At 52.6% G+C, this 14,687-nt stretch overlaps 1 protein-coding gene across 2 annotated transcripts in view; it reads right to left on the reverse strand.

Moving 5' to 3' along the window:
- PREX1 (phosphatidylinositol-3,4,5-trisphosphate dependent Rac exchange factor 1) overlaps positions 1 to 14,687 on the reverse strand; it is a 187,636-nt gene that overhangs the window by 57,732 nt on the left and 115,217 nt on the right. For both annotated transcript variants that reach the window (XM_058685886.1, XM_058685885.1), the window contains 3 exons: positions 8,934 to 9,052; positions 7,747 to 7,896; positions 5,539 to 5,686 (listed from right to left, as the gene is read on the reverse strand). In XM_058685886.1, the coding sequence (XP_058541869.1) occupies positions 5,539 to 5,686; positions 7,747 to 7,896; positions 8,934 to 9,052 (417 nt within the window). The remainder of the gene's footprint in view (positions 1 to 5,538; positions 5,687 to 7,746; positions 7,897 to 8,933; positions 9,053 to 14,687) is intronic.

Consider the following 14,687-nt stretch of genomic DNA (forward strand, 5'->3'; position numbering starts at 1 on the left):
TGTGTGTAGGCAGTGGTGAGTGCTGAGGCATTCAGAGAGCCCCGGGTGCAGGCCAAGGTGGGGGAACACAGAAGAAACGGACCTATTCTGTGGGGCGGGAGCCCCAGGTGGGGAAGAGACTGTTCTGGGCCCTCCACCCCCAGTTCCGCTCTCAAGGCCCCAAAAATCAGCGACAGGGAGAAAGCTGCCAGCAGCTGAGGGAGGCGAGCAGATGTTGAGTGCCCACTCTCGGAAGCTGGGGACTCGGCACCCGGCTGCCTACCAGCTGTCCCATCGGGGGCCGCCTCTGGCACCGACCGGCAGCCCTGCGGCCAGACGGGGGACAGGATGCGGCCCAGTGTCTTCTGCCAGGGCGGAGGAAGGCGGCCCAGAGAAGAACAACCGTGACCCACGTCTCTGCCCCACGCGGAGTCTTACCCCTTTGAGAGCATCAGGGAAGGTTCACAGCTTGCTGGGCCAATTTGGGCGAGCCACTGTTCCTCTGTGGGCCTCAGTAGGGTCTATCGGGGCCTCTAGGGCAAGTGGGTCACTCAGGGCCCTTCTGGATTCAACAGGTCAACTGTCACATCATATGAAACGTCAAGCTGGGACCCAGTGTGCACAACCACATAAAACTCCTCTCTAGCACAGGAACCTCAAGCTCTTGGAAATGCACAGAAGGGGCCAGGGTGCGGCAATGCTAAACCAGCCGGCACTCCTGAAGACACCAGCCGCCCCTCAGTGCAGCTGACCGTGGCCACATGGGAAGACTAGAGTATCTTTTCCAAAAGAAGCCGGAAATGCGGCATTTCCTGTGAAATCTCCCAACTGTTAAGTGTTGATTTATAATCCAAAATTTCCTGAAAGCTCCACGTGGCCCATGTAAAACACACGCACGGACTGCGCTGGGTCAGTGGGGAGCCACCTGCCTCCAGTGAGGTGCAAGGAAAGGTGTTCTAGGCAGGGAGGGGATCAGCATAGAGAAAAGCCCCGAGTGAGAAGTAAGGTCAGGAAACCAGCGATCTGCCAGTTGCTGGAAGTTGGGTACAAAGAGCGGCAAGTTCCAGCCTTTCAGGAAGGTGTTACTCGGGGCACTGAGCTGGGGACACAGAGAGCAGGTCAGCCTAGGCTGGCAGGGAGTCCGGGATCCGGGCAATGGGCACTAGCTGCGTTAGCGTGTACCCAGCCTCACCGCTCCTTCCTGGCCCCCAGAATCACCACCACGCGTCAAGCCCAATGCGAGGCGCAGGGATCCACAGTTGTGTCTCTGCCGTCTCCCTGGAACAGTCCCCTGGCTGAGGCTCCAAGCACCACTCACCGCCCAGTACAGCAATCCCCTTGTTCTCTCCGGTCTCCTCCATGAGGGCAGGGACTGGCGGGGTGGGGGAGGGCGTTATATTCAGCCCTGTGCAGCCATGTCTGTTGCCCACAGCTACCCTGCACCTGTGCGTCCAGGTTAGGCGAGACAATGAGGCCTCTCCCACCGCAGAGCTTCTATTCCAGCAGACATCAATGAATGAATGATACCTAACCTCTGACAAGAGGGAAACCAAAGGCATTCTTCTTGCAGGAAGCCTTCCCTGACTGCCTCTACCAAATACACCATTATTCTTGTCCCCGGAGCTCTTAAAGCTCTGACAGTGCCCTCATCCAGAGCCTGTGTGATGAGCTCATTCTTCATCCCACTCTTCTGCTTAGGCTCTTTGAAAATGGCTTCCCAGAGCACCTAGAACAAATCCTGAGCCCCCATCCCCCCTTACCTGCCTAATACGGCCCCTGCCAACCCCTGCGGCCTCATCTCCCGCTCCTCAGCCACCCACTGCTTCTAGCCACACTGGCCTGGCAGATCCTCAATTACCCAAGGCTCACTCCAGCCTTGGGGCTTCTGCACCTGCTGTTCCCTCTGCCAGAAGGCTGTTCCCCGAGATCGCCTCATGACTGGCTCTTGCTTGACATCTAGAGCTTGGTTAAAATGTCTACTCCCCTGAGAGGCTTTTCCTGACCACCCTGGCTGAAACAGTACCCCATTTCCTCACCTCCTTACATCAGCCTACTCATTTCTTACAGTACCCATCAACTAGGGGCACCTGTGTGCCTCAGTCGGTTGAGCGTCCAACTCTTGATTTCAGCTCAGGTCATGATCTCAGGGTTTGTGGGATCGAGCCCCGAGCTGGGCTCTGCACTGACAGCGTGGAGCCTGCTTGGTCTTCTCTCTCTCTACCCCTCCCCGATTCACACATGCGCTCCCTCTCAATCACTCTCTCCAAATAAACTTTTAAATTAAAAAAATCCATCAATTCGCTGAGATCCCTTCTTTACTGGTGTTTGTCTACTTGTCTATTTTCTGATCTCCCCACTGGACAGTCATTTCCACGAAGGCAGAGGTCTGTCTGTCCTGTTCACTGTTGGCACATAGTAAGGGCTCAGTAAACACTGAACGAATGGCAGGGATGAATGAATGAACCGATTCGGTCGGCCCAACTGACCTGAGGCTCCTAGAGGGCAAATCATGTTCCTCCCATGATGCCTCCACACAAATATACAGAGTTTCTTCCTTGATTCTCATCATGAGTTTTGTCTCTTCCAGGGCAGAAACAGGCCACTCCAATACCCTTTGCAGCACAATTATGAGATGCCACATGCATTTTCTCACTGCAGCCTCTGACGATGCTATGAGGCATATTTTATTATTTCTCATCAACGAATCATCGACTGAAGCTCAGAGAGGTTAAGAGACTTGTCCAAAGTCACAAAGCTAGAAGGTGGGGGAACCAGGGCTTAAGTCCAAGTCTGACTCAAAGCCCAACCCTCAGAGGTTATAAAGATAAATCGGACCATTTTTGTATTCATGGATTCCCCATCTGAGTAGTACAGATGGATATGGAGAAAGTAGCTACAAGGAAAAATGAAATGTGGCGACCAGAGTCCTGGGTTCAAATCCCAGCCCCCAACTTGTGCAGGACCTCTTCCCTCTCTGTGCCTCAATTCTCTTACCCTTAAAATGGGGATAATGGTAGTGTCCTGCCTCCTAGTGTTGTATGCGGGTTAAAAGGCACGGCCACGTGCCAGTGCCTGGAGCAGAGAAACGTTTGATAATTATGTCTCTGTGGCTATAGGTTCCTTCCACCCGAGGGGACCCAGGACGCTCCTGCAGGAGAAGACTTGGGAGCTGAGCCCTGGTGGGAAAGGAGGAAGGTCACGAGCCCTGGCGCTGGGCACAGAGCAAAGCTCTGCGGGGAGAAGTTTCATTAGAAAAGTCTTCTGCAGGAAGTCTGGTCCTTAAGGTCCTGGTGATTATAGAACAAGCCTCAATCCTGGCCCTGTTTCAAATGGGCGGTAAAAGAAATCTCCCCTAATCCTTCCTGAGGAGACAGAACGGTCCGCTGAAGCTCTAATCACAGGCAGGTTATCCCATCCGGCTGGACTAAGCTCCCCAAGGGGTTTGGCAGGAGGCGGAGAGGTCCTCTGACCCAGGGGGGGCCAGAAGCAGGCCCCCCCCCCACCAGAGAGAAAAACCTCCTTTCTGCCCAGGGATTAAACACTAACTGACAAAAGGGCGCCGGGACGCCCCTTCCCTGCTTCCCACACGGCTGGGGCCCACACGCTCCTCTCCACACACCTTCCCAACCCTGGGGTTGCTGCAACAGGGCAGCTCCAGTCCAGGACACCCCCCCAAACCTCCTGCCTGCCGCCCCTTCAACCACAAGCCTCAGGCCGTGACAGATGTGCTCTGCCCCAGCTCCACATTGGTCTCCAAAGGCCTGACCAGCATCAGTACTTGAACGTCTACTGGGCCTTTCAACCTTAACGCGTCCAAACCTGGCTGCCACTGCGCCCTGTCTCTGCATCTTTTCCACCGGCTTCTAGGGTGGCACCCTTGCCCCGAGGGCCTCCCACCTCTCTGCCCACTCCCTCTTCGGGTCCCCTGCCAGCTGGCGGCCCCACGGCCCCAGCCGTCTCTCCCTGCATGACCCCTCACAGATTTCAGTCCCACGGCTTTAAAAACCATCGAAACGCCCACACCCGCTGCATTTACTTCTCCAACCCAGTCTTCTCTCCCCAAGTCAAGATCTATATCCGACTAACAAGTCAACATCTCCACCCAGGTGTCTAGGAATCTCAAGGTAACCTGTCCAAAAGGACCCTCTGAGCTCCACTCCCGTCCACCCCCCACAAAACCTACTCCTCTGTCCACCTCCTTCCTCTTTTCAGCAAGCAGCAACTCCAGCCTTCCAAGGCCTCACAATCCTCAACTCTCTTCTTTCTCATCCGACCAGCAAACGCTGTCACCCTCAAAGTGACCCAGAATGCAACCACTTCCCCCGTCTTTACTGTGTGACTCCCTTGGTCCAAATCACCTTTCCCCTGGTCCACGGCAATACAATAATACAGTCGCTTTTATCCAAGGCCTCCTCAAAAGCGTTTGGGTGAGTTGTAAGTCAATAAATTCTAAATAAAGTCCCTGCCTCAAAGGCTAACTTCCCTCCGCTGCTGGACCGCAAGCTTTGTGAGTTCAGCACCCTCGGTCTTCTGTACCCTCTCCGGTGTCCCACGCGGAGGACACAGCAGGGCTGGCACACGGCGGCTTTACAGGGACTGTATTTCTATTGCCCCTCTCCATCCCCAGCCGCCCCCACCAGGTGAATGAGATGTAACTCTGGGTTTAAGACACACCTGTGCCCTGACCTCTTTGATCCTGGGTTATAAATTGGGGGCAGGGGTTGTAAAACGTTTCATTATTAGGAAAGAATGGAGGAAGAGACTGGAGGCTCTCAAATACTGGAAGCTTCCAGGAGCCTCCCCTTCCCCCTCATGTGTAACTCAGGAAGGGAGTCCTCATGAGACACAGGCCCTGCCCACACCCTGATCTCAGACTGCCAGCCCCCAGGACTGTGACAAGTAAGCTTCTGTTTCAGCCGGTTGGTCTGCGGTCCACGGAGATGGCAGCCTGTGCGGACTGATGCAAGGGCCCACGTGCGCTCCTCCGGCAACTTTGAAATCAACTCCTGGTGTTAAATGCCTCTTCCCTTGAAAGATCTACGGTAGATTCTCCTCCCGAGTGTGAGGGCAGTGATTTTCAATCCATGGCGGGCAAACCATTGGTAGTTTGTGAAATCAATTGCAGGGGTCTTCCTTAGCACGAGAACAAATGAAAAAATGAACAGCATACAAAGGACAGGACAGAATGCAATAGAAAAGAAACAGAACAGAAACGGAAACAGAACCGGTATTTTCAGAGTGCATCGGGCGCGGTAAGTTTTGTGAAACAGGCTTCAGTCATATATCACATGGATGTATGCACCAGGTCACGACATAAAATTCATGTTTTGCAGTGAGTTGTGGTAGGAATCATTCGAAAGACCTGATATGGGGACTCCACTATCCTCCTGGACCTCCGAGGTCTGTTACTCAAGGATTCGGGGGGGCTTTAGTGGGTCTGCCCAGCAGGGCTTCTGGGGAAGGGGCAGGGCCAGGAGGAGCCCGGTGGATACAGTCTGCCCTACCTGCCGCCTGGAATCAGCCCAGGGACCCCACGGAGGCCTGGGTGGGGCCACTCACTTGCCGAGGAAGCACTTGGGGACGGTGCTCAGCTTTCTCCGGCGGTCCTTGATCAGGTTCACCTTCTTGTTCATCATCATGTGGTAAAGCTTCTCCCCCTTCTCCGCAATCATGACGTAGGCGTCCCGCTCCATGCCCAGCTTCAGGCCTACAGAGGGGGCATGGTCAGCACTTGGGGGAGCACCAGCACTGGGGAGCAGAGGGGACAGGCCTGTGGCTCCTGGAAGCCTGCCTCCCCCAGCTGTCCCCACTACTGTCCCTGCCCAGGACGTCTATAGAGCACTCACTGCATGTCAGTCCCTGTTCTAGGCATCTGCCACTGGCTCCCCGCACAACCTTGTAGGAGAGGGTGGTGAATCTCCCCCATTTTACAGATGGCAAAGCTGAGGCCCAGAGAGGTTAAGTCCCAGGGTAATAAGCAGTCAGGCTGATTCAACCCTTCCACCTGAGCATGCATTTCCAAATCCAGAGGTTATCAGAAAGTTTACTGAGATCTTCCTTCCAGCCAGGAATAAAAATTTGCCCGTTTCTCTAGGCAATACATACAGAACCCTGACCAGATCCCTGCCCCACATTTTCTACTTGGACCCTGTCCACTCCTGACAAATATTAAGAGACAATGCTATAAGCACCTAGTCCTCAAGAAACCCAGAGGGCAAAATTATCCTCATTTTACAAATGAAGAAACTGAGGCCCAGAGAAAGTACCCTGTCTATCCCAGGTTACCCAACTAGATAGTGGTGCATCCAGGATGTAGACCCAGGAAGTTCGTCTCCAGATCTGTGCTCAGGATCACAGAATGCCCCACCCCTGAGGTCAAGGTTGGGACAACGCCCTGATTCTAATGACTGAGGCCCACTGAGGCCACACCCTACACATAATCGCAAATACCCAGCACTGACCACAGCTCTCCATTCTAACCACAGACACTGATGGGCCACACAGGCCAGGCCACACCCCTCAACCCCACCCCCAGTCCTGAGCACACACCCATCTCTGATCAGTTTCGGAACTCACAAGCTTTCTCAACCAGAAGCCAGGTTCAACAGTTTATCTGGCTTAATGCTGTTTGAATAAATTTTGACGCAATATTTAAAATCAAGAAATGTCACCTGAAAACTTAAAATCTAGCTTCTCTAGGAAAAAACAAAACAAAGCAACAGATCTAGCCATGCTGGGCCTAATTCCTGAGAGAGGATGGTGACTTATAAGAGGGTGGAAGAACAGAACAGACAGACCCAGGCGGATTTGGCAAATAGAAGGCGACGTGGGAAAGAAACTTCATCTATTGAATTTGGGGAGTGGGCGGAAATCAGGGATGGCACCAAGAGTTTGAATCTGAGCCCCCAGGCGAATGGAGGAACCGTGTACTGAGGTGGGGGAACCTACAGGTTTGGGGCAGAAGACGGGGTGGAAATCAGGACTTGGCAAGTGTGAGATGTCTATGACACATCCAAGTGGAAGGTGACAGATATGGAGAAAACTATGCCTCAGTTTCCTCCTTTGCAAAGGTGGGAGGGGGATAGGAAGTATGGTCAAATCCAAACCTCATTTAGTGGCATTACAACCCGCTTTTATCCCCTCTTATCAGAAGAGATCACTGAGTAACACAGCACAGCTCCCCTTTCCCAGCCCGGTGATCTCTGCAGAACCATCCAGTGCCTGGTCCCAACCCCACCCAATTACCACATCCAGCCCTGTATTAAGTTTATGCAAGCTTCCTCCAGGGAGCCTGGGCCCAGAGAAATCTGTGACCACAATTAATGAGCAGCCCCCAAGGACCCCCATCCCAGATGTGGACTCTGAGTCTCCAGCACAAAGAACCCCAGTTGAAGATAACAGAACCATGGGGCAGGGCAGGGACAGAGGCATGCAGGGAGCATCGTGGGGCTACCAGCCCTCAAGGGTGAAGGGTGCCAACAATCCCAGAACAACCAACCGTATCGACAAGGTGTTGGTCCCTTCCACTGGGCCTCAGTTTCACCACCTGTTGAATGGGCTCTAACAAATGACCTCAGGTGATCCAAGATACCACTGACTTGTAACACAGTCCTAGAGCTCCCTGGCCCCTGAGTGACCTGCTTCCAGAACACAGTCCTCACCCCACAGAAGTGACCAGCCTAGGGGAAGCCATACACACACCCCAGGATCCCAGGAAAGTCCCCCAAAACTACCACTCTTCGGGGGGACATGAGAGGGCCCACTCACTCTCACGCTGCTCCCTCTCGCGGATAATGGCATCCAGCCACTTCTGCTTCTCCTCCGCCGTCTTGGCCATGCAGACAAACCACTTGTTCTTGGCCGTGTTGTGGATCTTCCAGCCGTTGGTGACAGTGTAGCCATTGCTGTGGTAATCCGCTGGCAGGGGCAGAAGGCAAAGGGGGGTCAGCGCAGACTCAGTCATACAACTCGGAACACTCCCCACCACACGCGTGCAAGTAAGGTCACGGGACCAGCGCATCTCCGCTCCGGAAAGACTGGGTGGCAGGGGCATCGACAGGATCAGGACCTAAGAGGTGAACTCACAACGCTTCAAATGCTCACTCCCTCTCGTCTGCCAACAACGACTCCTCCCGCCCCTCAATTACAGTCTGTGAACAAATGCAAGAGCCCCAAAGCCTGGCAATGTGTCCCAGCCTCCCTGCCCATCTCACTGGGGCACTTGGGCTACTTAAAACCTAGTGCAAGCCCGACGGTGCCCTTGACTGGCTGGGATGGGAAGTGGCCAACCTCTTTGAAAACAGGCAGGCCCCCGTTTTCCGGGGGAGTTGAAGCCGGCCACGCCCTAAATCTGAGGAGGGGTCCACAGGTTTTGTGACACCACAAAGGTGTCAGTGTCCCAAAACCAATTAAGAACTCCTGCCCTAGCCAAGTTCAAAGACACACACACAAAAAGAGGTTTACACAAGACTGCTCACAGAATCAATGTTCGTAATAGCAAACGGCAGAAATGACCCGAATATCTATCACCAAAGGAATGAATGAGCTACGGACTGTCCATGCAAGAGAATATTACACAGCAGTGGAAACCAACAACATACAGACAGCCACATGCAGAAACACAAAGCAAGAGCAAAAGAATATATAATTTTATGACCCTTTAAACAGATATATAAAACTGTATCTATATAACTACATGTATATCTTTGAAGCCATTCAAGTGCGTATAATGACATAACCATTCAAGTCAAGTTTTGAAACAAATTTTCATTAGGCAGTGTTTTACTTTTTAGCTTGAATAGTCACTACCCAAGTGTTCACTTGATGTGCATGTGTTTTAGGCACTGTTCTTAGGTAGGTTACCTTTCAAATAAAAGGAAAAAACTGAAACAGAGATTGTGCCACAGAGCAGGTGGGGCTGGGGCTCAGGCGGGCCTTGGGGTTGGGGTCTCTACCTGTCCCGTCTTCCACATTCTCCACCTCCATGACTTCAGTGTTGATTCGACCCCGGAAGATGTAGAGGGAGCCATTGATGGACTTGGTCCTCTTGGTGGATTTCTTGCCCCCGGTGACCCTGAGAGACAACAGGAAGTCAATAACGCCCATGTCTCAGAGCAGAGATACAGAAGGGCGCCCAGAGATGGGAGGCACTGCACTGAGCCCAGGAGCACGGGTTTTCAGCTGGTGGCTGGGTGACTTGAACAAGTCACTTACTTCTCCACCCCCAGCCACAGTTTCCCCAGCTGGAAAACAGGCTAGCCTTGTCGGCCTCACAGAGCTGGCTACTTTTCCGCTAATAGGAGACACTGATGAGAAACTAACCAGAAGCGGCAGAAACCCGTTCCTCTTGGCCAGAAAGTAGGCAGGGGCTCTCAGAGAGTCTAGCAAAGGGAAACTTCCTGAAATCACACCAGAGAGGAAGGGTGCCTGGAGTAGGCAGTCAACCCAATCATCCACATCCACCTACCCACCATTCATTCCCTCACTCAGCAAAATGTGCCACTCACTCAGTCACTCAGCAAACATCTGAGTAGTGCTTCCTATGGAGACAATGCCAAGTTGGGGCCAAGGGAAGACACTCACCCATGCATTCAACAAGCACTCAGAGAACACCTGCTGGGTGCCAGGCACTCCTCCAGGTGCTGGGGCTGCAGGAGTGGATAAAACAAAGTCTCATCCTCCCATACAAGGAGGCTGGGGACACAGAGACAGATGCCAAGCAGAGAAGTTGAACACGTGTTATGTCAGGAGTGCCAAACGTTTATTTTAACCAATGAAGTGGAGAATGAACTCTCAGGGCTGGAAGGCCAGTGAGTGATGCTCCCAAATCTATTTGCCCAACATGCACCTGTTACTGTATGGATTGCGTTAAGTGAGGACATATGCATGTGGAAAGAGACTTGTCTCTCCGAAAATTACGTTGACTGCTTTGGAAAGATCTGATAAAGGTAAGTTGTTTTTATGTTCAGAGTGAACTTCTGCTCAAAGAAGAGACCTTGGCTCTATATGAAAAGAATGTTTAATGAATACAATGTGTATGTTTTTAATTAAAATAAAACACTTGAGGTTTGTAAAAAGAAGGAGGAGGAGGAGGAGGAGAGAGCAAGAAGATGGTTAGGGAGGGGGGGGGGGGGGCAGGATTTCAGCTGGGACAGAGGAAGGAGAGGTGGTCAGGGGAGGCCTCACTGAAGAGGCTTTGGATCAAAGCCCTAGGGAAGGTGAGGAAGGAACCTAGGAGGGTATCTGGAGAAGAGATTCCAGGCATGTTGCAAGAAGCAGCGAGCTGGCTGGTGGCTGAAGCTGAGTGGGCGAGGGCGAGTGTGGGGAAAGGGGTCTGAGCAGCCACACGGGCCAGGTCCTGCGGGGTCCTGTGGGCAGGCATGAAGATCGGCTCCTCCTGTCAGTGTGAGACGGGGGCCGGCCGTGGAGAGCCTGAGCAGAGGAATGACATGATCTGATCTAAGTTATAAAGGACACTCCCGCCTGGCAACCTGCGGAGAAGGGACTGCAGGTGGGGTCAGGAGGGCACGGAGAGCACATTGGTTTGTGGGCGTCCTCTCTGTATCTATACATACCTATACATGTGTGCACACATACGTGTCTCTATAAACTTTTTATTAAATTATAAAGTCCAGGGGCGCCTGAGCAACTCAGTTGGTTAAGCGTCTGACTTCGGCTCACGTCATGATCTTGCGGTCCGTGAGTTCAAGCCCCGCGTCGGGCTCTGTGCTGACAGCTTGGAGCCTGGAGCCTGCTTCCGATTCTGTGTCTCCCTTGCTCTCTGCCCCTCCCCCACGTGTGCTCTGTCTCTCTCTTAAAAATAAATAAATGTTGAGAAAAATTTAATTATAAAATCCATACAGGAAAAAATGCCCAAAGAACCATGTGGCTCCTTTCACTTTTACGTGAGCACACGTCTATTATCATTTTAAACGACCCCAGAGCCCTCCGAGGCGCCCTCTCCCGGACACTTCCCCCTGCAAGGGTAACCAGCATTCTGACCTATAACCCTGTGGTTTCGCTTGGCCTGTTTAGAAGTTGCCATACATGGAATCACAAAGGGTGATGGTGACAGGTATCTGGGTTGCTTCCAAGTTGGTGCTGCTGTGACCGTTGGTGCACATCCCTGCGGGTTATCTACATAGGGATCGAACTGCTGAGCCACAAGGAGGGCACACGAGTGGCTTCACGAGAGGATTCCAAGCTGTTTTCCAAAACAGCTGCACCAATTCTCCCCGCCTGAGTAGAGCGGGAACATTCCAGTGACTCCACATCCTCTGTATTTAACTTCCATTGTGGCCGTCCTGGTAGGCATGTAGTAGTGGCTCATTAAACCATCTCACTTGTACTTGCCCAATGAGTAATGAGGCTGAGCAAATTCAAGTTTATTGACCATGCGGTCCTGTGGGCCAGGGGCTTTTGTGACACAACTATCCCCTGAGTATTTTTCTGTTGGGTTCTCTTCTTCTTAATGATTTAGAGCAGGACTTGGCAAACTTTTTCTGAAAAGGGGCAGGTAGACAGTAAACATTTTCAGTTTTGTGAGCCACAAGGTCTATGTCAACTATTCAACTCTGCCCTTGCAGCATGAAAGCATCCACAGAGAATACCAAAACAAATGAGCATGGCCGTGTGCCAATAAAACTTTATTTGTAAAAATAGGCAGAGAGTCGAATTTGCTTTACAGGACTTCTCACTATATCTGGGGTGTGAGTCCCTTGTCAGTTTATATGGCAAAGATCCCTAGTCTGTAGCTTATCTTTTTACTCTCCTCATGGTGTTTTTTGATGAGCAATTCTTAATTTTAACATCATCTGTTGAACCTACTTTTCCTTTAGAATTACACTTTTTGTCCTATTTAAAAAATCTTTGCTTACTGCCATATCACAAAGATAGTGTCTATTCCTTCTTCTGGAAACCTCATGGTTTTACCCTGCACATCTGAATCTGTGATCCATATGAAGTTGATTTTTTGTATATTGTGTGAGCTAAGAGTCAAGACCCAACTCTCCCCCCCGCCCCCTCACCCCCCCCCCCCCCCCCGTTGGATATCAAACTGACCAAGCATCACTTATTGAACTGCACTGGCTTTTTCTGTTGACATTCAAATGAGCACATCCACGGGGTTTTTGCTCCTGGACTCACCATTCCATTCCACCAAACTATTTACTTTTACACAATCCTACACTGTCTTTTGTTTTTTTTTTATTATTTTTTATTTTTGAGAGAGAAAGAGAGAGACAGAGTGTGAGCAGGGGAGGGGCAGAGAGAGAGGGAGACACAGAATCCGAAGCGGGCTCCAGGCTCGGAGCTGTCAGCACAGAGCCCGAGGCAGGGCTCGAACTCATGAACCGTGAGATCCAGAGCCGAAGTCAACACTTAACCGACCGAGCCACCCAGGCGCCCCCAATACTACACTGTCTTAATTACTGCGGCTATAGAGTAAGCCCGGCTATCAGTAGTACAAGTCCCCTGGCTTTGTCCATTTTCAAAGTTGTCATAGTTATTTTTGTGTTTCCACGTAAATTTTCAGTCATCTAGGGGCACCCAGGTGACTCAGCAGGTTGAGCGTCTGACTCTTGCTGATGACGTGGGTGTGGGGTGAGGCAGGCCAGCACCAAGATCAACTAAGATCCTGGCCTGGGCTCCTGGGCAACCGGTAGTGCCATTTACTCAGAATGAGGAAGACGCCAGGAGGAAAGGGTCTGGGGCAGGAGTTGTGATGAAAATGAACAGCCTGCTTTAGACACAGTTTAAACGTGAGCCGTGTCCCGGAGGGACACCTGGATGAAGACAGACTGGGATCTCTTCTCCTTTACATACATAAGCCAGGCGTTACGTGTTTTCTCTTACTTCATCTACAAAAACAGTCCCATCAGATGGGGGCTACTTTTGGCCCCATTTCACAGATGGGAAAACAGAGGCACAAAGAGCTGACATAACTTGCCCGAGGCCACGCGACTACTAAGTGGCAGGGCCTCTGTGTCCTTAAGCACTACATGCTGCTGCCATCGCTGAGACACTAGATAAGCTTTTGAGATGTTGGAGATTTAGCTCTCCTCCTCCCGGGCTCTCGGTTTCCCGTGCTGAAGAATGGGGAAGTGGGCTCTTTGAACAGTCCTGGTGCTTCTGACACCCAGGGAGCCTCTGCTTTTGAATCAGGCCAGAAGCACTCCGAGTCGGAGACCTTCCCTGACCCGAGTCCCGGACGGGCGGTGCCCCGCGTGACCCAGGCGGAGACAAAACAGCCGGCAGACACCTGGCAGCAGGAGGCGCTTCCTGTGGCCACGTCAGTGGGGCCGAGGGTTCCATCCACCCCTGCCCGATCCCTCGGGGACGACTTGGAGCCCGGCCCTCTGGCTCCCCATCCAGAGGCAGGAATGCTGGCCGCCTGCCACCTTCTCCCAGGAGACAGATGTGCCCTTTCCACCCCCCCCCCCCCCCCCCCCCCCGGCCAGCCTGGCTCGCTCCAGAACTGAGGCAGGGAACGGCCCTAAAAGAGCTCATCTCACGCCCGCCACAGGGCTGGCCCTAGAAGGCCCACTGGGGATCCAGCACCAGCAGAATCGGCTGCCATTGCTCTGACAGGTGTGGCCATGCCCACGGGGGAAGGGTCTCACTCGGGCAGCCGAAGGCCGAGCAAACTCAGCCAAAGCCGGAGTGGGTCACACGGGCCTGAGGGGACATTGTGTTTTCTAAACCCCAGCGTTCTGGGAAAAGTGCCTGCTTCGGACAGCCTGGGGCAGCTGGCAGGGAGGGCGGAGGACTCTCGGGATGGCCCCGGTGAGGACAGGAGGGAAGCAAAGAGGAAGGAAATGGGGGCGTTAATGGGGGGCGGGGGGCAGACACAGACAGACCTGACAGAGCGGGCAGAATAAAACACCAAATAAGAAAGACACGGGAGAGGGTGAAAGAGGGAGACCAAGGCCTTTAACCAGAAGGACCAAACCCAGCACGGGGAGGAAGGGTGGGAGGGGAAGGGGCCTGTGGCGAAGAACCTTCCAATGCCTGGTGCTGCACTTGTGAGTGGACAGGAAGCCAACACACATGGAGGTAAGTGAACAGTAACCCCCATTTTGTGCGCTTACTAAACACACCTGCTCTTACGGTGGCTCTTGGAGATACATACGATAAGTCACCCTATTTTACACATGAGGGAACTGAGGCAGACAGAGGCACAGTCATAGAGCTACAGCAATGTGAACAGGAATTCAAATGTAAGGAGCGTGGCTCTAAACCAAACACTACTGTAAGAAGGGGGTTTATCATCCCCATTCTACAGAAGAGAAAACTGAGGCTCAGAGAGGTCAGGCTGGAGGAGAAAGAGAAGCCCACACACACGCATGGGACGCCATCATTCATCCTATGGAAAGGTTCCTCGCCACAATCTTAGGAGGCCAGCAGAAACAGACAAGGAAAATGAGGCTCAGGGACAGTAAGTGACGTGCCTAGAACCACAAAGAAAGGGAGAGGCAAGGCTGACAGTAGGGCCCAGGGTCTGGACCTCCCCTCAGCCTGAGCTTCTACTAAAGGAGAAAGAAGCCTCTGGAAAGTCACTGTTTCATCCCTAAAACAAAGTCACAGGTAGGAGGATTCAAGAGGGCTGGGTTGAGACAGTCTTCAAAAAACCTGAAAGACAGCCTCTCAGTCCACCCATCTACCCAGCCAGCCAGCCAGCCAGCCAGCCAGCCACTCATGCCCCACACCCC

The sequence above is a fragment of the Neofelis nebulosa genome, chromosome 9, assembly GCF_028018385.1.
Source record: "Neofelis nebulosa isolate mNeoNeb1 chromosome 9, mNeoNeb1.pri, whole genome shotgun sequence".
In the NCBI taxonomy this organism is placed as follows: domain Eukaryota; kingdom Metazoa; phylum Chordata; class Mammalia; order Carnivora; family Felidae; genus Neofelis; species Neofelis nebulosa.